Source organism: Dermacentor albipictus, chromosome 1 (genome assembly GCF_038994185.2).
Source record: "Dermacentor albipictus isolate Rhodes 1998 colony chromosome 1, USDA_Dalb.pri_finalv2, whole genome shotgun sequence".
Classification (NCBI taxonomy): domain Eukaryota; kingdom Metazoa; phylum Arthropoda; class Arachnida; order Ixodida; family Ixodidae; genus Dermacentor; species Dermacentor albipictus.
Window position 1 is genome coordinate 521,824,422 of NC_091821.1, and position 24,171 is coordinate 521,848,592.

Genomic DNA, 24,171 nt, shown 5'->3' on the forward strand with positions numbered 1-24,171 from the left:
TACCATCCGGGAAAACCGGGAATTCTCAGGGATTTTGAGTAGTCTGGAAAAACTCAGGGAAAACTCAGGGAATTTGTGCTTCTATCAGGGAAAATTAGCTGTAATTTTTTAGAGGGTCAAAAGTCGCGGTAATGCTGGCTCGAGAAACAGACAGGACTCGTAACGAATCGTCGTCGGCTGGAGGAGTTGCCAGTGTACAGTCAACGACCGACTTTCCGGATTCCCGATAACTCGGACGGCTTCGCGGCACCACCACGTACCGCAAAGAGTCAATGTATCATAACGTCTGAAAATTCAGACGCAAGAACTCTTCGCCGTCCGATTTTCTAAACGTTTTGCGAGATCGCAGGTCCGAGACGGCATTAATGAAAACCACCACCGCTCCTATTTTGATTACCTCGCCGCCTTGAACCGGTGCTCTCGCACGCAGATGCGCTGGCAGCCGTGGCCACCACTGCGGCAACGGTAGGCCTAGCTGCTTCGACGTTCGCTGTTAAGCTTCTTGTCGTTCGGTGCCGTGTTTCTTCATTTCTCCGCTGACAGCAATAATTTTGTCTTCGAAGCTCGGAAAGCACGGCGCATTGCATAATGCTCTTTCCCGAAAGTCTGCTTCGCCACATTACAGTCGTGTCACGCGGTGAAGCGTACAAGCGTAGGAAGGGGCAATTGTCGCGGGGCACTGTATGTATTTCTTAATTTTACACGTGTGCACGCGCCCTCGCCTGTCGCAGTAGGAGCACCGATATGCCTAATAAGTGCACTGACAGGCATTCAGAGCTTTTTCAGACGTACATGTGTCGATTTTAGCCCTTAAGGGCAGTAAAAGACATGAATTTATTTTTTCGGACTGCCTGATTTTTCGGAAGTTTTCGCGGCCCCTAGGGGGTCTGAAAAATTGGACGTTGACTGTAAATTGACCAAGAGTATTCTTCAAATGGTCCGTGGGGCGAACGCGCGGCGAAAGGAGGACGAGAACAGAAAGGATCGACGCACTGAGGAATGAACGACCACTTCTTTGAAGGAGCCTGCGCTCAAAAAACAAATTGTTGGCTGATGCTGAGATGCAGGTGTCCCTCATCCAAACCAATATAAACTCTTTAAAGCAGTGAAACACAACACTGAGGCGTCTTGTGCGAGCTGAGAGTATGTCAGGACAGTTGCATGACACTGAGCATGCTATCAGTTCATAGAAATAGCTCATATTCGAAAATGTTTGCTTCTGTATGCATCTTCTTTTTATTTGTGCTAGAGAATGTCCAACTCGATTTGAAAATTTTTTCGAAGACATTTTATTTGCTGTGCATTTTAATAACCCCTCCCTTATATTGTTTTGAATAACATAAACACTACTTCTTAGTATTCAAATTGGATTAAGTCGTTTTTTTTTTCAAATTTTTTTCATATGCTTACTAGAGAGTGACAGCATAGGGCGATATGGTTTCAGCGCGTCTTGACATAAAACATAGTTCTGCATCACTCAGGGAATTTTGCAAAAGCACTCAGGGAAAACCTGGAAAACTCGGGGAATTTGGAAATGTCAACTTGGTAGACACCCTGGGGTTGGATGTGAGGGAGAGCTGGCAAGCAACTTGTTGCCACAGGAAAGCCATGATCTGCGAGAGGAAGGTGGCATCTTTAAAAGGTGGGGTTAAACCTGATAACGATTCCTGATGTGGAACAGGGCAGTAGGTGATCATGCGTTGTCGGTAAAGCTCATCATAGCTTTGGCACAGCTCAAAAACTTGAGCAACCGTAGAGAGGCTCTTCGAAATCAGCATCTGATACGAGTCCTCATCGGTACCCTTCAATATATGCTCGATTGTATTGCCCTTGGTCATTGACACATAGACCCATTTACGGAGGTCCATGATATATTCAATATAGCTAGTAAAGGTCTCGCCAGGTTGCTCAGACTGTGACTGCAGACGCTGTTCGGTACGAAGTTTTCTAACAGCAGGGCGGCCGAAGATCTAGCTGAACTTTGTCTTGAAGACAGTCCAGCTTGGGATTTCGCTTTTGTGGTTCCAAAACCACAAGTGGGCAGTTCCAGTGAGGTAAAAAGGGACGGTGGGTAATTTCACGATGTCATCCTATTTGTTATTCACACTGACACATTCATAGGATGAGAGCCAGTCATCAAAATTGTGGTCATCAGCGCCACTGTAGACGGGAGGCCGGGCCATACAAAGCCTGGGAAGCAGGTGGTGGTTTCGGTGGTCACGAGGGCAGGGAGAGTCTGGCTGTGCAATTCCAGGATTACAGGAGACCCAGCAGACCTCCACGAATTGTGACAAAAAAGTCCGACACTGCTGTGGATGACATGAATTACGCTGATTGGAAGACGCAACAGCATAGGCTCAGCCAGTCACACCAGAAATAATGTCTAGCCCGAGCCCCACTTCCGTAGCGCTGGCGATCCGGCTGCAGAGCTCTGCGCGGTGCACTTCTTCTTCATTGCAGTAGAAATAACATTAAACCTCCTAAGCAAAGCAGGAATCTTAGCGAACTCCCAATTTTTTAGAATGGCAGCCTGTTTTCTAATGTCAGCTTTGCCGCAGTACAGCTGTGTTATGCAGTAACCCATATGAAAGGCCATGAAGGCGGTTTTGTGACCGATTGCACCGCACAAGTGATTTTCAACCCAATTTTCTTGTAAAACAAAGGGTGCTCATTGAAATCGGGTAAATACCGTAATCAGACAATTGTGAACTATCGTTATTGCTAGGAAATCTTTCTAGGGTGAGCTGAAAATCAGTATTTTCACCAAGAAATGATGTATGCTTAGTGCATTCATTGTTCCTTAAGCTCCATCAAGACAGAAGCTGCCAATAAAGGAATTGTTGGGGTAGTCACCATAGGGGTTAGGTGCATGTATGCTGACTGGTCCAGTTCGAAGTATCCTGTGAATGCCAATTTTAGGATAAAAATTATGAATGTTTGGGCCAATATACACGCACGGTCAGCAACTGAGACCTTCAGTCAAGATTGAATTAAATGAAAAATCTAATTAACTGAAGTCGAACTAACGGAAGTCTACTGTACTGGTGTTTTCTTGCAAAACACGAAAAAGATATTGCAGATGATAAATCTGCCTACTTGTCAGGTGGAGCATGACGTGCAAAAAGCCTCGGTCCACCATGTGCACAGGGTGGCATCCAGCACGAGTCGCATGTGCATGAAAGTAGCATAAGCACAAAAATTGCAATGGTGGAGTGCGAGGAAAAAATTTTGTGGCAACACAAATGCTCAAGTCGATGAGATCCTTACCAATAGATCAGCAACTGTGGAAACAGTTGAAGGGGAGACCAATCTGCTCGTGGCTAGGGATGCACATGTGCTACCAACAATTTTGCCTGCAGTAAATGCGATGATGATAGGTGGTGCGCAATGTACATGAGATTTTGTCGCCCATATTTCCAGCACCAGCCACTTGTTAACAGTGGTAACTAATGGTCGTTGCCTTTCGCCTGCCTACATATTCGGTGGACTGTGTGCTGAGCGTGTGATACTGACGTGTGCAGCAAAAGCGCAAACTGCGCATCTTCATCTCGAACACGTTCTACCCGGGCAAGCTGTGTGGCGTGGACGTGGACGACGAAGGAGCCACAGTGCCCTCATGGGAGCTGCGGGTCGAGGGCCGCCTGCTGGAGGAGCAGCCCAAGGGTGAGTCGGCAGCCAGGGGTGCCAAGCGCAAGTTCTCTTCCTTCTTCAAGAGCCTGGTCATTGAGCTGGACAAGGAGCTGTACGGGCCGGACAACCACCTCGTCGAGTGGCATCGCACCCCCACCACCACCGAGACAGATGGGTTCCAGGTGAGCACGCATGTTGCCTGCGGAAGACAATGCGCTGCAAGAGATTTCGGCTGTCCTGTTTGGGCCGTCTGAATAATCGGTTGTTGGCTCATAGGATATGTGCCAAAAGGGATGCCGACTAGACCAGCGTGACATTGTGTGCATTGATTTTTTTAAAGTACCGTAAACCCCCGTTAACTCTAAGCTGTAAAAACAGGTAAAAAATTTCAAGATAAGCGGAGTTCCAAGATAAAGTAAAATCGTGAAAATAGAAACCCTCTGGCTGCACTTAGACCACGTGGAACCATTCCTAAATGCTACTAGTAATATTCTTAGTCACCTTCACATGCATCACGACTGGACACATGGGCATCAATGGGCAAAGGCATTGCTGGCACTGTGCCAAGACAGCGTGCTTGACACAGAGTCAAGGTGATCGATCCTAATGCAATACTTGAAGCCAGCGATCTGAGAATCACCTGTTCCAGACATTCAAAAAGCTGACGCTACTACTGTAAACAAATTCTGGACAGTTTTGCTTCAAAAACCAAAACTGAACTGTGTAAGAAAGCAGTTGTCATGCAGATGCCCACGAATGATGTGGCATGTACGCACCGTTGAAAGCTGTGGGCTCGCATGCTGGCTGACCATGCCTGCTCAAAAGTGCTCGCGGTTGATATGGTGACCATAGAGGGTCACGAATGAGAGGCCGTGTGAGGCCACAATAAAGTGGCAGGGAGCAGCCGAGCAAGTACATGCGAGTGATGATTGAAGGGAGAAAGCGTGGACTGTGGAGAGCAGCAGGATGCAGTGTGTGGCTCGGCTAGCGAGCTGCGGCCTCGTGAAAAACAAATGTAAGCAATGGTGCTCCATTGCCTGTTCTCTAGTAAGTAAAAGCTAGTTAATTCACAACTCAGTAATTCGAAATTTCGGATAATTCAAAGTAGCCACCGCGGTCCATCCAGCAATGCATTGAAAGCAACATACTATAACACATCCCAGTAATTCACACTGAAATCTGCACTGCCACTGATAACTTGAACTGCGCACTATCGTGGACGGGGAGAGTCGCTGCACAGGCCGCGCAGCTTTGCTCTTTCCATCTGCGGCCCTTTGTTTGGGCCCAACTGGAGGGAGAGGCATTTGCGCAGGCACGGCCATCATCTTCGTTGCAGGTCATTTCTCTCCCATGAGGTTCCGTGTGCAGTTGAAGAGTGCTGGAACCGTGTGCCGTATGATGTATTTGCAAGCGAAGGCATGCCAGGAAAGCAGAAAAGATGCGCGTCCACTCGCGTTGCGTGTGAGGCACGGGGCGGAGATGGGAGGGACGTTCTTCTTCGGCAGCTGCTGATTACGGTGCAACCATGTGGGCAGTGTATCTTGAAAACGATCTGCGACGTGGCCAAAGTGTGCGCCTGCGTGGGCATAGGCGTGGGCTCATCTTCAAAGCAACCTGCAATGTTTGCAGGGCGATAGTGCTGGTAGCTTCGTATGCAATGTGCTTTCTATGTTTCGTTCGCATTGAAGCGAGAGCTGTACACAAGTCAATTTACTCCCTGCTACTGCTGCAATTCCCCACTCCAGCATTTTTCAGCTTCAGCAATCGATGCTTCACTTTTCAGGCAAAACTGCAACATTCTTTTTTCTCCACTCCAGTCAGCTCTACAAAAGCGCGGATGGAGCAAGAACGATCTCAACATTGGGCACGTCCAGTTACGTTGGCTGCGCCAATGCTGCAAAGTATAGAGGTTCTTGTTCACGCCAACATGACGCCTGTATGCATGCATGCTCACGCCACGTCGGTCAAATACGCACCTTAACCAAGCGATTTTTTTCTGAGTTTCATTAGTTTGAATTTCGTATAATCGGAATTTTCGTAGCTTCCCTGCAGGGTTCAAATTAATTAGCTTTTCCTGTACATTCCAAGTTGACATTTCGTGATGTCTGGAGTCTGGCGCAAAACTTTTTGAGATAACAGGTAAAACGCACATGGGTTGTCATCATGGCCTGAAAAAAATTCGACCTGGCCAATATTTCGAGATGTCAAAGTAAACAAAGGTTTACTGTGTGCAACCATTTGTTTCTTGCAGGTAAAACGGCCAGGTGACAAAAATGTCCGCTGCACCATCCTTCTCCTACTGGACTACCAGGTGAGTTGCGGTGCTTCCCAGACTATTACCTGGCAGAGCCTTGGGCGAGGGAAACTTACCTCAACAGCCACACTTTGCAGCACCTCTTGGAAGACAGCGGCTGCATAATCATTGGAATGAGCACTTTTTTAACCAGAGCACTTAAGTGATACCTGTTTTAAAACTTCCCCATGCCCCATGTTCGAAGCCAAACAGAGTCACTGGCTCTGAAAAACATGGTCTGGTTGTTGTCACATAACCTACCGATGACAGGGCCAGGATTATGTAGTAATTATCTTCTAAGGCTCAGAGTAATCCAAGCGGCGCTTCCTTCCTTGGTACTTTTGTTGGTTTCCGTTTACTCAAAAATTAAATGGAGGAGGTTGAGGAAAAAGCCGCACAGATATAGTAGCTTGGGGGACCCTCTATGCTCTTTGTTACATCTGGCTGCATACGCAGTATACAAAGCACAGGTGCTGAAGAAGTAAAGGAAAAAATTAAATGTTGATAAGAAAATAGGCAAGAAATATTTTGGTTAGGCAATCAATTGTTGCAGAAAAAATAAATTTGACAAAAACCAAAAATCTCAATTTCCTTACATACGCTGACACAGTAAATGCTAAAGAAGGGAGAGCTAAATAATTAAATTCTGACAGCGTTAGATATGTATATTTCGGCCTGCTATTTCGTACCAATTCAGTAGTTTTGGCAGTGCTTATATTTGACAGTCATAGTTCTAAAATCTAGAACATTTCATGTTTCTGCTGTATGTGTATTATAGCAGGATAAATTTCTTGTTAAGTTTGCGAGTTCCAGAAGTAAGACATAGTTGTGTAGAACATTAAAATAATATTGACGTAAATGTTTATGTTCATAGATGCTTTTAGCTGTGAAATCTTTCATAAACCCATGTTATCAGCGACATTGGCCAGTCGTGATGATAGGAAATTGAGCAAGAGGAATAAAAACCTCATTACTACTACAAACACCACATTTCAGAAATCCTCTGCTGGCTGCTTTTAGTTTCAATGTAAAAATATTTCAGTACTTCAGAGTAACAAACTTTTCAGAATAACGGTTGGTATTCAGTTTCTGTGTCATTTTAACAACACGTCAGTGTTGTTAAAATGATACGAATTAATACACTCGCCGACCGATAAATTGGACACCGATAATTGGGACATGCTCGGTAATTTGGACAGCTTCGCGGCACTTAATGTGTAAAGATGACCAGTATTTTGGACAGCCGCCAGCTCTGCATTCACTTATCCGGACTCCTCCATCCATGGCTATAGCGTACGCAGACTCTGCCGCCATTGTGTCCTCTGGCAACCTCGACGAGACATCAAGTATGGCCCAAGAAATTACACGTTAGATGGTAATCTGTGAGGCCTTGCCTTGGAGGCTTTGCCTGAATTATAGGTCGCATCAACATCGCGATCATCACATCATGTTCCAATTAAAATACGCTGACTTGTTTAGTTTTTCAAGCTGATTTCGAAAGTGCAGTTATTTTTTATAGGTCAAGTAGTTACAGAGGTAATTAAAAGTACACTACTATTATTTGTGGAGACAGTAGGTGAAAAAAGATCTGCAACAAGCTATAATTCATGCATGAGTGGACAACTGAATGTTTAAGGAGTGAAATGCTCCAAGCAGTTTTCAAATCCAACTATAATTAGCAATTTAGCAGCTCATCAAAGTCTAGCGTGGCTACTAGGTCACAAGAACAAGAAACAAATTATGAGGAAATGAAAAATAAGAATCTGCTTGCAGCATTTCAAGTGTATGCATTTAGCTTCATATACCAAAAAAATTTCAGCTTTTGCTTTCCTAGATCTTGAGATGTTGTTGCTATGAACAAGCAAGGTGAATGAAAAGTTTGTTTTGAGAAAATTGCAAAAAACACACAACTTCATTTATTCACAGGGTGTCTACCATCCGGGAAAACTGGGAATTCTCAGGGATTTTGACTAGTCTGGAAATACTCAGGGAAAACTCGGCGAATTTGTGCTTCTATCAGGCAAAATTAGCTGTAATTTCATTGAAAGGGAACGAAAGTCGCAGTAATGCTGCCTCATGTAACAGAAAGGGATCGTAGCGAAACGTTTTTTGACGCCGTGTCGTCAGCTGGAGGAGTTGCCAGTCAGTGGCCGACTTCCCAAACGCCCGACGGCTCCGCGGCACCACCACTTACCCCGTAGAGTCAATGTCTAAGATTGTCTGAAATTTCGGACGCAAGGGTCCTTTTTTTGCCAAGTTTTTGCCGTGACCACAGGTCTGAAAGGGCATTAATCAAAGCTACCACTGCCGCTCAGTCACACGGAACACGGACGAGCCGTCCTACGCAAGATAGGATGGCAGATCGAGCCAGTACCCATCAAGACGGCCCTTCCGGAAGACTGGAAAATGATAATTCAGACAAAACCCCTTCCCCGGAACATGACGCCGGGCAAGGACGATGAGAGGCGCACCGCACGAGCTAAAGCACTAGCCCGTAAGCTGGAAGAGAACCCCAGGGTCCTCTACGCGGACGCCTCGCTCCGAAAACACAGTGACCGTGCAGCCGTGGTGGTTACTTCAAAAGAGAGGCTGATCGTCAGCGCGTCCCTGAAGACAACAGACCCCGCAGTTGCCGAAGAAGCGGCCGTAGCCCTCGCACAGCCGAGCGTGGACACCGTAGTCACCGACTCAAAGACAGCCTACAGAAGCTTCCGCAGGGGGGTAATCTCCTCCGCGACCCGAGCCATTCTAGCCAAGCACAAGCCTCCGGGAAGAGCCATAGAGCTCATGTGGGTCCCGGCTCACTCGTAGGTAGCAGGCAACACCATCGCCGACTACCATGCCCGAGAAATGTCAATCCGGGCCGAGCACGAGCCGGAAGAGCTACCGCACCCGGTTACCAGCTTTCGCGACATTACCCGGATGTACCGAGAAGAAAGGTGCAGACTGCCAGAACCGCACCCCAAACTCACCAGGCAACAACAGAGGATCCTGCGTCGAGCGCAGGCGGGATCGCTTGCGCATCCCGTACTGATGAACCGCATGTACCCTGCGGAATACGATATGCTCTGTCCTTTTTGCAGAAGAGAAAAGGGCACCCTGCCGCACGTCTTGGCAGAGTGCACAGAACTCAAGACCCCCCCTCCTCCCCTTCCCACCAACACCCCCAATCCCCAACCCCTTGAGCGAGGGAGACCTTGTTATCCAGCCCCGCCCTACCGATTCAGCTCGCACTGACGGACAGGGGCCAGGAGCTGCTGGAAACATATGGGTCCCGTAACTAGGGAACCACCCCGTCTGGTGCCTGCGTGCACCACCGATTTATTTCGGGCCCAGTGAATGTTGCTTCATCATCATCATGCCGCCGTTTTGATTACCTCGCCGCCGTGGTAGGTGCTAAGCCTAGCTGCTTCAACGTTCGTCATTAAGCTTCTTGCCATTCGGCGCCATGTCTTTCATTGAAAGAATTCACCGCTTTAAGCGATGGCACCAACTCCGCCTTTCTGCTCCTCGCAATTGGCTTCGAAGCTCGGAAAGTACAGCACATTGTATAATGCCGGTTCCCAAAAGTCAGCTTTGCCTCAGTACAGAAAAGTTACGCGGTGAAGCACAAGCGTGGGAAGGGGCAACTGTCACAGGACATAGTATTTATTCCTTAATTATTCACGCGTCCATCCGCCATCTCCTGTCTCAGTGCGGCCACCGATATCACTCATAAGTGTGTTAGTAGGCCTTTTCAGATGTGCCTGTGGTGATTTGAGCCTTTAATGGCAGTAAAAGACATGCATTCATTCTTTCGGACTGGCCGATTTTACAGACGTTTTCGCGGCTCTTAGGGAGTCCGAAAAATCGGACGTTGACTGTACAGCTGACGAAGAGGATGCTTCAAATAGTCCGTGGGGCGAACGCGCGGTGGAAGGAGGACAAGAACAGAAAGGACCTATGCATTGAGGAATGAACGGGAAAGGAAGCCTGCCGCCACTTTTTTCAAGGAGCTTGAGCTCAAAAAACAAGGTGTTGGTTGACAGTGGAATGCAGGTGTCCCTCATCATCATCATCATCATCATCAGCCTGGTTGCGCCCACTGCAGGGCAAAGGCCTCTCCCATGCTTCTCCAACAACCCCGGTCAAACCGAAATAAACTCTTTAAAGCAGCGAAACACAACACTGAGGTGTCGTGCACGGGCTAAGAGTATGTCAGGAGAGTTGAGGTTGACACACTAGCTGTTGAGAATCTCGTTTGTAACATAGTTTGGGCCTCACACCAATTAGCTTGCTATAAATTAATAAATGTAGCTCCTATCACCCTCAGTCATGGCAGCCACATTTATAGATGCGACCTATTTTTGACATTTCTGTGCATTGGTTGCAAGGAATAGAGAGTGGTTGCAAGGAATAGAGCATGACCATTGAGCTTATGGCAAATTGAACATGCTGATAGCCTAAATTACTTCCATTTTGCTTCTGAGTGATATGTATCGTTATCGTATTGCTTTGGTGAAGGTACTACCATGTTTTATGTGACGCTTGATGTAAGGCATGTCGGTAGCAACCTTGAAACATATATATATTTTTTTTCTTTCTTGAAATGCTTGAGGCTCATGAATAACTTGTGCATGTAATTTCAGTGGGAATTTAATCCTTTTTATGAAGAAATGTAGCATGACTGACTTTACAATATTCAAATATTTAGTTACTCTGTAACTATAATGACTCATCATAAAATGCTTAGATTCATTCTATCAGCTTGATTTGCTTTCACTGGAGTTTCAAGCACCACTTATGTTTCACACATATGTATCGACAGTCGATCGTGATTCCTGACTGAAGTGGATATTCTAAAACATTTGTTTATGTGTGCATCTCGTTTTTATTCGTATTTGAGAATGTTCCACTCAATTTGCAATGAGTTTTACCATATTTTTTCAAAGTTATTTTATTTGCTGTTCATTTTACTAACCTCGCTTCAGATTTCTTTTTTTATAAAATAAATTCAAACTGGATTAAGGCGTTTTTTAGCATGATTACTATAAAGTGGCAGCATCGGGCGACATACTGTCAGCCTGTCTTGATGTAAAACAAAGTTCTGTGTCACTCAAGAAATTTGCAAAGGCATTCAGGGAAAACCTGGAAAACTCGGGGGAATTTGGAAATGTCAACTCGGTAGACACCCTGTATTCAGGAACATTATGAAATATCAGCCGTAACAGTCCAGTATGCCGCTGGCAGATAGTCAGCTTGAGAACTGTTACTTGTGCGGCACTTTTTCAAGGCTCGATTCATGTTTTCGACAAATCCATGCTTTCGAGCTCAAGCCTTCATTCGTCGCTGGTCTTTCTCATTCATGCTGTCATTGCTTACTCTGCTGGGGTTGAGGCTCAGCTCTTCGAGTATAGACGCCTAAGCTCTGAAGTTGCCTGCATTGAACTTTAGCACCGCTTCCGCCACAGCCGCCTCTACAGTGAAGAGAGAGAGGCATGGTGCTCCTTTGATGTAAGAAACCAGGTCATTGAGTGGAAGCTCTTGTTTCTGTTTTGGGTCTTTCCTCGTTGGCACCTTTCAAGCAGTTTTTTATCACTCAAGCGCTTTTATATGGGGAGTAAGGCCTGGCAAACATGAAGAGGCAAGTTGCGAGGATGTTTGGATGCAAGCTCGCATCTGGCCTGTGCAGCATTTTGATGGCACCAGGAATTGGGGCCTGTTGGGCAAAGTCTATGGTTTGCAATGGTGTCATTGGAGGTGATGTATGTATTTTTTTATTCCGTCTACGTAGACGACATGCAAATAGGTTTCAAATACTGCAACCTCACAGTGTGTGAGAGACAGGTACAGCAGGGCTTAAACAAGGTGCCCAAGTGGGCAGACAAAAATGGATTCAAAATCAACTCCCACAAAAGTTCTTGTATTCCTTTTACAAGAAGGAAAGAGGCTTGTGTAGAACTGTGTGGGCAACAAATGCCTGTCAACAAAGAGCATAAATTTCTAGGTATTAGACTTGACTCCGGGCTTAGTTTCATTCCACTCATTAAATATCTTAAAGAAAAATGTCTAAAAACAATGAACTTACTGAAAATTCTATCCAACACAATATGGGGTAGCGACAGAAAGTGTTCGATTAATCTTCAGTACAGCCTAATTCGATCACGATTGGACTATGGTGCAGTTCTATATAACTCTGCCGCTCCGAGCGCGCTAAAGATGCTCGACCCTGTCCACCATCTAGGTATCCGCGTAACCACTGACACTTTCAGAGCGAGCCCTATTGAAAGCCTGTATGCGGAATAAAATGAGTGGTCACTCCACTGCAGAAAACATGCATGAGCCTCACATATTTTCTCGGAATACACTCTAATTATGAACATCGATGTTTTAATACTGTTACTGATATGACGTGGGCTACACTTTTCTGCAATCGTCCCTCTGTAAGACAGCCTTTCTCGCTGAGTGTGAGGGAGCATAGTGACGAAATGCATGTCCCACACCTCGAGCATCGCTTAAGAGGAAGTTTTAGCTTGGGCCCAACTCCGATGCGGCCTATTCGAATACATGTAAAAAGCAAAAACATTTTTCTGAGATAACCCCTCGACCGATTTTAATGAAGTTGGCTGCATCTGAGAGGGAAAGTCAAATTCTGGTGACCGTTGAAAGCGAAATTTCTATTTAGGTCCTGAATTTTGTTTTAGAATTTTCAAAAATTCCGAAGTTTGAAAAAAAAATAGAACGAAATTTACAAATTCACGACTCTGCATCAAAAACAGATATCCTGGTTCTGTAAACGGCATCCATTAGACCATTGAAAATGGACAAATTTGACATCTCATTTTATATCTTACGTGAACTTGTTACGTTGTTTACAAAGGTTCTGCAGAAGCTGTATTTCCATATTACTAAATTTTTTCAGATTCATGCATGAGATATCAATTTTGTCCGCTTTAGATGTAGTGAGATGCAATTCACAGAATTACATTATCATTTTTCGTTTCTGAGTTGCAGAGTTTTAAACTTGATAGTTTCATTTAGTGTAAATTTTTTATTTTTGCCAATTTTTACTAAAAAGTTGAGCTCCTAAATAAAAAATTCGAAACCAACAGTCACTAGATCTTAAGTTTTTCTTTTAATTGCAACAAACCTCGTCAAATTTGGGGCAGTGGTTGCCAAGAAAAACAAATTCTCTTTTTACATGTATTTAGATAGGAGTACCCAAGCTAAAGCTTCCTCTTAATGCGTCCAACCAAGCTGTTACCTCCTTGGGAGTGGCAGGTGGTAGAATGTGGCATGTCCTTTCTAGAAGTTACAAAGCACGCACCAGAAGCCGAAATATGAATACTTTTTCCATGACTTCAGTACAAGCACTCGTGCACAGAGTTCTACACAGGCGCTTCCAAGTCACATGCCAGAGCCTCCTATGCAGCCGGTGGTCCATCCTTCTCAGAATTCGATGTACTGCATCCAGAAACAAATCTTTACGGCCAAGGCCTACGCACTATTGTCGGCTGTGAAGCATATAAGGAAATCAAAACGCCAAAAAGCAGTTACAGACTCCCTAAGTGTCGTGAAGCCCTTAATATCACTCTGTAAACATAAAAATCTCATAGTTATTGAGCTCTATTCCAACCTGTGTAAAGCTTATCTATCTAACCAGCATTTCATTTTATGTTGGGTACCTGGCCATAGGGCAATCAAAGGTAATGTTCTGGCAGACCAAATGACGCCGTCAATTGAAGTTGAAGTTGAAGTTGGAGTTTATTCATATGAAAAAACATAGGTACATAAATGTAATATACAGACGAGGCTCCCAAAGTAATGATACTGGAAACGAGACCCTCGGTTAGTAACTACAACAGAATTGTAACATAGTTGGGAGCATAACAGTGGATAGCATAATAATATGTTAGTTGCTAGAAAAGCAAATGATAACGAAAAGAAAAAAGAAGGAAAAACCAAACAAACTATGCTCTAATCGATATAGTGTAACAGATATAACAACGGGAGTGACAAAATTTATACATTTGTTAAAGGCAAAAAGCAAAAAAAAGAACAAACAAAAATGGCGAAAAAATGTGGCGCAATGTGAACACTGCAAAAAAAAAAAAGAATGGGTGATATTTATCAGCTAGCTGACTATGAAAACACAGATGTTTATTAGGAAAAATTATCAGAGGTTAGCAAAAAATCTTTTAGCGAAGCTTTGAAACGCTGAAATGTAGGTAGTACTTTAAAGGGACCCTGAAACGCTTTTGACGATTTTCTACAAACGTACTGACTCGTTAGAGTAGGTCCTTCTGATCATTAATTGACACATCTAAGTGCCGCGCGTAAAGCGTATAATTTATTATAAGGTTTTAAAAATGCACATCGCTGCCGATTGCAGCGCACCGCTCGGCGGAATTTTAAGCCGCTTCTACCCATATGACCGAAATCACCCATACGACATCAGTGGGGCGAGCTATCCGATTGGCTGACAAGAGCGCGTGATCAATAATTTTTCCAACTTTATGGTAAACAAATGATCTTTGTAATAATTGGAATGTTAGTTAATTTGTTTTTATGAAAAGAAAGTAACAAAGAGAATGCACAAGAATAATTTTTCAGTACACTTAAGCACTTCTGGCACACAGCAAGTGTCGTCTGCTTGTGTTACAACGTACTCCATTTTGACGAGAGCTCCGCGGGCAGAGTCGGTCTCAGTCTTTTCACGAGCACTATGATTCGACTTTGTTGCCTTGCGGATTGCAAACGTAGCGATTGGCAATATGTCAAGCTGCGACATCGTGTCCCTCTGCAAGGCAGCGTACGAGCGAACTGGCTGCTGCGCATCGGACTGCCGCTATCCGATCGGCGCCAGGATTTGCGCGTTTGTGGCCGTCACTTTACACCGGAAGATTACTAACGCAATAGCGTTTCGCAAGTCCGGTATTAGGGCAAGCGCAAGGGGACAGAGTCTGGCTGTTTAACTGTGCCATAACTGGATGAGCCGTGAGATGAGCAGAAGGGCAAATGTGAATGGTCTGCATGGTGCAGCCACCTGGTGGCACAAAGCTCAACCATACACAGTAGCAGTAACGAACTGTATTCTTCTTTGCTGCTGGTGTGTATTTTTTGCTGGAGTGTAATCATCAACACGTTGTTTTTATAAATGTTTAAAATGTTTTACACTTGGTTAGAGCCATATTAGCACTTTGTTTGGCTGGTTAAGCGCTCTGCCAACAAGTGTATGGACCGTGCAGACCAGTCAGGCCGTTCACGTACGTCTACGCCAAAGTTCCTTCATCAGCTTGAGTTTATGCCTCCAGTCATTTGCCGAAATGACCAGCTTGCCTGTGGTTACCGGAATACAAAACACGTTCGGCGCTACGACAGAATGCTCGCAACGCACGCTGCTTCGATAGCTCTCGCTTGGGGTCGACAGCCAAGCGGCTAGCGGAGAGGTTTCGCGCGGGCGGGGGCGGGCTCCAAAACACCCGGAAGTGGACGATGTGACGTCGCATCGTGACGCAGGACCAGTGAAGGCGGAGCTTAGCCCCGCTCGCTCGGCGGACGAGTTGAGGAGGAAAAGCATGGCTGGGGAGGAGGGTAACTTATAATCGCTTGTAGCTCCATTAATACGTAACGCTTCACTTAACCCTTTGAGGGTCGAATTATTTTGAAAAAACTTTCCCGGGGGGGTCAAATTATTTTATTGCGGATATTGAATGTACAAGATGTATAAAGTCGGGAATAAATAGTAAAAAAAATTAGGGAACAGTATTTTGGTGTCGGCATCACTCAGAACTGCAATATGTTCAATAGTATTTTAGAGTGTGGTACTCCTTGAAACACGAGTCTCCGCGCAGCCGCAGAGAGCGACAATACCTCATGAGCGGCGGTGATAAACGAGCTAAGAGCCGTGCCAATCACGATAGAAATCAACTTCCGCCGCCCCTGCGATAGCGTGCCGACAAAGATAAAAATCACGTTTCGCGCGCCTCCGTTGCGGCGGAACCGAAACTGCGAAAGCGCGTTGCCGCTGAGAGCGAGAATACCTCGCGAGCGGCGGTTATAAACAAGCTAAGAGCAGCGCCAATCAAGATAGAAATCAACTTCCACAGCATTTGCAAGAGTGCCGACAAAGAGAAAAATGACGTTTCGCGCGCCTCCGTTGCGATCACGCGGCGAAACCGAAACCGCAAAAGGGGTGTGGCCGCAGTCTGCGCGACGCGCTGAAGCTTGAAGTCAGTTCTGTTTATCTCCCCAAGAAGGTAGCACACATTTCAAACGCTTCTTGTAAGACCTAAGAGGTGGCAGCACCTCCCAGTAAGCGTGCATCGTCATTATGGCGCGAAATTTCAAACGGAGGGTCGAAACCGTACCCGTACGGCGAAGACCTTGCGGGACAGAAAACCGCGGCCGTACATGTACGGCAAAAACCTTCAAAGGGTTAAATTGTGGTGCGAATGTTCTACTTAAGCTGTACCCTACGCGTCTACAAAATTTGTCCGAGCCGTTTCAGGGGCCCTTTAAGTGAAGCAGGCAAACGATTCCAAAGTGTAATGGTAGTGAATGTAGATGTTTTTTTGCCATAGTTAGTATGAACTGATGGTAACAGAAAATTATAATTAGAAGCGAACCTAGTAGGGATTGTATTTCTAAGGGAGCTGCTTTGAATATATTGAAAGGTCAGCTGGGAATCAAGCAATTTATAAAACATTATTGCTAAATTGTAGTTGAATAATCTTTTTATACGTAAAATTTTGTACTGCTCAAGCAGGCCGATACCATTAGAGCGCGGTGAACTGTGGGTGATGATACAGATTGCTCGATTTTGTATATGCTGAACTGAAGACAAATGACATAGATGTGTATTAGCCCAAATGATTAATCCGTAGTTAATGTGTGAATGAATGAACGCAAAGTAGAGTGAAAGCAAAGCAGAAGGAGAAAAATATTGTCATGCCTTGATAAGTGCACGGATACTGTCAAGAATGGCGAGCTGCGAAACAAGATTGCCACACAGTTACGACAGGGTGACACGACGCGCACCTCTCCCTCTCCGTCGCTGCAGCTGGGAGGCGTTCAAAGAAGCGACCTTTGCACTGGAATCCGCCGCCTTCCACCCGCCCCATCGACATTGTGACGGGACTAGTTCGGCGTGTGTGAACAATGATTCCGGAGTTCCCCAACGCGGAGCTGATTTGACACGCATGGACAAGCTGCCGTGGGGACGACGTATTTTGGTGCGTCTCACGCTTCGGCCTAGCACGGAACAACGAGCGACCCTCGATCGGCGCCGATAGTTCCCGGAACGGCACCCCGCCAACACCGTCGTCGGGCATCAGAGCGCGGTTGCCTTTGTGTCTGTAAACTGACCTGCAGAGCAGCGGCGAGTTGGTGATGAGTAAACGAACAGTCGCCGCGTCGTAGGACCGGCGGATCGAGTGTATAAAAACTGTGGTTGTGCGAATGCTGAGGACACTTCTCTTGAGCAGTCATGTTAGACTGAGTCACTTCTCTCGTACAGTCATGTTGGACTGTTACTCTTTTTCTCAAGCAGTCATGTTAGACTGATTTAGTTTCTGTAAATAAACCCTTTTCCTCGTTCTCGATGAGAAACAGTTCTTCACTTCATCAACGATCTCAGCGCAAATAAGTTGGACGACGGCATGGGCCAGCTACCTTCAAATTCATGCCGTACTCCAATCTTGGCAAAGGACCACGGACGATGGGATTGAGCCCCCAATCCTGACAACTGGCTGACAGCGGTGAGATGGACTTTGCGACATGGTGCTGTATCTGCGGTGAGTGCTTGGTTTTTGCTTTGACTTTCTAGGCTTCATTGTGTGGTTGTTCTGTTTAGAACAGTAGGAAAGCTAGATTGTTGTGTGTTAGCTAGGTTGTGTTTTCCTAGCTAGATTTAGAGAGCAGAATCAAGGCAGTAAAGCAGCAGTCATGGAGTTAAGGACACTGCTGAGAGACGAGTTGTTGATTGTTGGTGAGGAACTGGGCCTAGATGTACGTAAAGAAATGCTAAATTCAGAATTATTGCATATCATTTCCGAACAGGCCAGTGAGGAAGAAGTTGAACTGGGGTTTGAACTTCTGAAAAAGAGAGAAGAACGAGAGAGAAAAGAAAGGGAGGAACGCGATAAAGAAAGGGAGGAACGCGATAAAGATCGCGAGTTAAGAAAAATGCAACTTGAACTTGAAAGCAAACGTTTGGAGTTGTCTCAAGGAAGTGAAGGCGCTCTGGGACGATCAAGTGAGGCAGAATCATACCGCATGGACAGGCTATTAAAGCCATTTGAGGTCGGGACCGACACAGGCTTGTTCCTAAGCAATTTTGAAAGGACTTGCGAAAAGATGAACTTCGGCCCGAGTACATGGCCACAGCGGTTGCTGTCTATGTTGCCGTGTGAGGCAGCGGAAGTAATCGCCAGACTGAGTGTGCAGGATGCATATGATTATGCAAAAGTTAAGGCTAGTCTCCTGAAGAAATACCGCCTTTCAGCCGAAGCTTTTCGGCAAAGGTTTAGGAGCACAGGCAAGAAAGATAGCGAGGGCTATCCGGAGTTTGCATATAGCTTAAAGGCCAACCTAGTCGAGTGGCTTAAAAGCGCGGAAGCGTACGACAGCAGAGACATGATCATTGAATGCATGTGTCTAGAGCAGTTTTACAAAACCATCCCCCAAGCTGTGAAACTGTGGGTGCAAGACAGAGGTAACGTAAACACTGTGGAAAGGGCGGCTGAATTAGCCGAAGAGTACGCAACCCGTAGAAAGTTGAACGCCGAGGAGGGAAACTGGGAAGGTCGAAATGGACCGCGGAAACCATTTCCGTTCAAAAAGGGTGCGCAAACTAGACGATCCGAGCCTGTAGACATGGCGGAAAAGCCCGCAGAAAAGAGCGAGGAGAAACTTAACGGAGAAACCGCACAAAAAGAACAGAAAAGAAAATTCGAATCTGTTAGACCAATTCGCTGTTACAAATGCCACAAACTGGGACATATAGCTGTAAACTGCGAGAAGTCTAGCGTAGTTTTTTCCTACGTGGAGGAAAAAGATGAGAATATGGAACTTTTAAGTCCATATCTCCACGACCTGCAAGTTAATGGAAAACCATGCCGAGTGCTAAGAGACAGTGCCGCCACGCTGGACATTGTCCATCCGTCTTACGTTATGGTAGATGACTTCACCGGAGAAGTAGCATGGATAAAACAGGTTGTAGAAGAACACAGCGTGTGTCTGCCCATGGCCAAAGTCAAAATCAGTGGACCATTCGGGGAGCTAGAGACTGAGGCTGCAGTTTCCAAATTTTTGTCACGGCAGTATCCCTACATCTTTTCGAATCGTTCGAATCAGTTACTGCGTGACAGAGGGCTCAAACTGGGAGAGGGCATAGTACAGGCATTGATCAGAGGCCAAGCTCGTAAGATCGCGGCGCTTTCGGCTGAAAATGCTCAAGCTCCTCCAGCTGAAGCAGAAAAGGGGATAGCTTCAATACCCGAATCCGAGCTAGGCCCGAGGGACAAAAGAACAGTTGAGGAGAGCCTGCCAGTTGACCAGCTCAATGAGAGCGTAGCACTAGAGTGTCAGAGTTCTAGCCGGCAGGAAGAGCAAGCAGACGCGCTCACAAGCGAGACAGGGTCGTTATTATCACCGGCCTCAAAGAACTTTGATCAACTCTTACGCGTGGATAGAGAGTCACTGGCAGCTGAGCAAAACAATGATGAGAGCTTAGCTAAATTACGTGACACAGCTAAAGAAGGCATTGCTAGGCGCAACGTAACGATACATGAGAGAGGAGGATTGTTGTATCGGCATTACAGAGATCGAAAGGGTAGGATTTTAGATCAGTTAGTCATACCTACTAAGTATAGGGAGGACCTTTTGAGTCTTTGTCATGGAAATGGGTGGTCCGGCCATCTAGGCATAAACAAATCAAAGGAAAGATTGCTTATGGAATACTACTGGCCTGGCTGTTTCAAAGATGTAGAAAACTTTGTAAGATCATGTGACGCCTGCCAGCGTTCTGGTAAACCAGGAGAGACTTGGAAAGCTCCACTGAAGGTAGTGCCCTTAATAGCAGAGCCTTTCAGACGACTTGTAATAGACACGGTAGGGCCTCTTCCAAAAACAAAATCAGGCTACAGGTACTTGTTTACCATGCTGTGTCCGGCTACGAAGTTTCCAGAAGCAATCCCTTTGAAAGAGCTCAGCTCCACCGAAGTAGTAGACGCGCTTTTGACAGTGTTTGCACGAGTTGGGTTTCCAGCCGAAATTCAGGCAGACCAAGGGTCAGTATTCACGAGCGCACTGACTTCCACATTCTTGCAAAAGTGCGGGGTAAAGTTAATACACAGTTCTGTCTATCACCCTCAGTCAAACAGTGTAGAGAGGTGGCATTCGATGCTTAAGCGAGTTTTGCGTGCGCTCTGTTACGAGCACAAGGAGGACTGGGAGAACTGTCTGCCGGCAACTTTGTTTGCTTTGCGAACGGTTCCACATGAAGCGACAGGGTTCTCACCAGCAGAACTAGTGTATGGGAGGACACTCCGTTCTCCACTGAGAATGTTAAGAGAGATGTGGGAAGAAAGAGGGGAGAGTCCAACCGTGGTTGAATACGTGCTAAATTTACTGGAACGGCTAAGCGCAACCCGAGAACTAGTCGGAAAGAACATAGAAATAGCTCAAAGGAACGCCAAATTCTATCACGACAAGAATGCGAGGCTTCGTACGTTTGAAGCCGGCTTAACTATGAAAGCGGAAAAGTGTAGGTTCGGTTGTTCACAGGTTACTTATCTGGGCCATGTTGTCGGTCAGGACATGAGACGGCCGGCTGAGCTGAAAATTGCTACGATTGGAGAATTTTCTCAGCCGCGCCCGAAAACGGACCTTCGTTCATTTTTGGGACTTGTGGGGTACTATCAACGGTACATTCCGAATTACTCGCAATTGGCAAGTCCATTAACAGACGCCCTCCGAAAGGGAGCACCGAGTAACGTACACTGGGATAAGGACAAAGAGAACGCTTTCCAAAGTTTGAAAACGCTATTGGTTTCTCGCCCTGTGCTTCGCGCGCCAGACTACACAAAGGAATTCATAGTTCAATGCGACGCAAGCGACAGAGGTATGGGCGTGGTACTTAGTCAAGTCGGCGACGATAACGAGGAGCATCCTATCCTCTACGCCAGCCGTAAACTAAATGTAAGAGAGGAAGCCTACAGCGCTTCAGAGAAGGAATGCGCTTGTTTGGTTTGGGCCGCCCAGAAGTTGTCGTGTTACTTGTACGGAGCGAAGTTCATCTTCGAGACCGACCACTGTCCTCTGACGTGGCTCAATCAAATGTCACACAAAAACGGCCGCTTGCTCCGATGGAGCCTCACTCTCCAAGAGTACAACTTCTCCGTTAGATATAAGAAGGGAAAGTTGCATAGCAATGCGGATGGTTTGAGCAGGCTAATTTGAATTCTGCGTTTCAGGTTCCCGCCTAAATTTTGGGGTTACTAGTGTTAGCTTTTCTTTAGGCGAAGAAAATCCCCTTTCATTCAGCAGAATTCCCTCCATTAATTGCTGAATTTGTCAGCAGGAATTTGCTTCAGAAATTGGCATAGTGAAATGTAGCATTTTTTTTTTGTTTCTGCACTTATGTTGTTGTTTTTTTGAAGCCTAGCGAGTCTAAAGTGAGAGCCAATGCACGTCATCTCGGCGCAGAGCCGTGTTGTGGGGTTCATTTTGCAGTTGCCTGTCCTTGTTGGATGTTTTGGGGCGGTGACATCAATGCACAAGTGGTCGCTGCGAGCCAAGACATCAATCCCCCCCCCCCCCCCCTGACCAGCAGCCGTTCTCTTCCTGCCTAGCGGTTGTCAGCGCTAGACAGTCGAGACTTTCCGGGCCATGGAGGCGCTGTCAAGAATGGCGAGCTGCGAAACAAGATTGCCACACAGTTACGACAGGGTGACACGACGCGCACCTCTCCCTCTCCGTCGCTGCAGCTGGGAGGCGTTCAAAGAAGCGGCCTTTGCGCTGGAATCCGCCGCCTTCCACCCGCCCCATCGACATTGTGACGGGACTAGTTCGGCGTGTGTGAACAATGATTCCGGAGTTCCCCAACGCGGAGCTGATTTGACACGCATGGACAAGCTGCCGTGGGGACGACGTATTTTGGTGCGTCTCACGCTTCGGCCTAGCACGGAACAACGAGCGACCCTCGATCGGCGCCGATAGTTCCCGGAACGGCACCCCGCCAACGCCGTCGTCGGGCATCAGAGTGCGGTTGCCTTTGTGTCTGTAAACTGACCTGCAGAGCAGCGGCGAGTTGGTGATGAGTAAACGAACAGTCGCCGCGTCGTAGGACCGGCGGATCGAGTGTATAAAAACTGTGGTTGTGCGAATGCTGAGGACACTTCTCTTGAGCAGTCATGTTAGACTGAGTCACTTCTCTCGTACAGTCATGTTGGACTGTTACTCTTTTTCTCAAGCAGTCATGTTAGACTGATTTAGTTTCTGTAAATAAACCCTTTTCCTCGTTCTCGATGAGAAACAGTTCTTCACTTCATCAACGATCTCAGCGCAAATAAGTTGGACGACGGCATGGGCCAGCTACCTTCAAATTCATGCCGTACTCCAATCTTGGCAAAGGACCACGGACGATGGGATTGAGCCCCCAATCCTGACAATACCAAAAGCGCACTTCAGCTTGACGTGATTGATGTGCAAGGGAAACTTCATATGGCTGTCTAAGATAACCCCTAGAAATGAAACGGAGTCGCTAATGGGGAATAGAATGATTGCCTAAGGTTAACGAAGGAGGAATAATTAGTGATTTTCGGTGCGAATGAAATACTAAAAATTTCGTTTTAGATGGATTAATGACTAGATCGTTGTCATTACACCAATTCATTAGGTGATCAAGAGTTTTATTTAGTTTGATTACTAGAGAAGAGATACACTTATCAGCCATAGATATAGTATCGTCAGCATATAGAACGTAATGACTTAAGTCAGTGATGCCTGGCATATCATTAATATAAAGAGAAAAAAGCAAAGGCCCCAGTATTGAGCCTTGTGGTACCCTTTGGTTAAGTTTTTTAGAACTGGAAAACGGTTCACACACACAAACAATAAATTCCCCTATCAGACAAATAACTTTTTAAGAAGGCCAGGGCAGGGCCAGTTATTCCATATGCTTCTAGTTTACGAAATAAAATCATGTGATTAATAGTATCAAATGCCTTAGTAAAGTCTAAGAAAACTGAACCACCGAATTTAATATTGTCAAGACTATCTTAATAACATCAGTTAAGCAAAGTAGAGCTAAGTTGGTAGAGCTTCCAGACCGAAAACCGAACTGGCAGGATTTAATTATATGGAATTTTTCCAAATACTTGCTTAATCTCATCAAAAATAATTTTTCAATTATTTTACTTAGGGAAGAAAGAATCGAGATAGGACAGTAATTTGAAATTAATTCTATATTACCTTTTTTAAATACTGGGACAACCTTTGCATGCTTTAGCAATGGCGGAAATACACCAGATTTAAAGATCAGGTTAATTACTACGCTCAGGGGTTTACATATGGCATCAGCGACTAGCTTTAGGTGGCGCACTGCAATGCCATCTAATCCTGGACTTGTGTTACGAAGATTACGTATAATAAAAAGCATTTCATGTGGCGTGACAGGATGAAGAAAAAATGAATGGCTCAGGCTTTCTATTTTAGGCTGAAAAGTTGTTAGTTTGTTTCCCTCGGGCAATGCGAAATGATCAGAAAAAGCATTTGCTATCTGAGAAGGCTGACAAAAAGTAAGATTGTCGCGTACAATTTTAGAGATAAACTTAGGCGACTCATTGTTGAAAAAGTCATTCAGCAACTGCCATTGTTTTTTAGGGTTGTTTTTATTCTGCAAGAATGCTGTTTCATAGTAAAGCCTTTTGGCTTCTCTGAGAGTCCTTTTAAGAACTTTGCAGTATATTTTGTACCGATTTCTCAGAGAACAGTTAAATGGTTGTCTTTTAGTCTTCTTATACAAATTATCTTTTTTGCGCAAACTCTTCAGCAGACCATCAGACATCCAAGGATTATTGGGACGTCTAAATCCATTTTTACAGCACACAGTTCGAGAGCAAGTACTGATATCTAGTGAATAAATTGCAGAAAAAATTAAGAGCTTCTATAGGGTCTTCAACAAAATTCAGATCTGACCAGTTAGTGGAGCTAATGGTAGAAATAAATTTATCTGTGTCAAGTACTGTAGTGAAGTAAGAGGTGGC

The 24,171-nt window shown here is 45.6% G+C and overlaps 1 protein-coding gene across 4 annotated transcripts in view; it reads left to right on the forward strand.

The window, feature by feature from the left end:
• Positions 1–24,171, forward strand: part of Bap60 (Brahma-associated protein 60) — a 334,908-nt gene that overhangs the window by 201,394 nt on the left and 109,343 nt on the right. For all 4 annotated transcript variants that reach the window (XM_065439899.1, XM_065439898.1, XM_065439900.1 and 1 more), the window contains 2 exons: positions 3,522–3,812; positions 5,882–5,941. In XM_065439899.1, the coding sequence (XP_065295971.1) occupies positions 3,522–3,812; positions 5,882–5,941 (351 nt within the window). The remainder of the gene's footprint in view (positions 1–3,521; positions 3,813–5,881; positions 5,942–24,171) is intronic.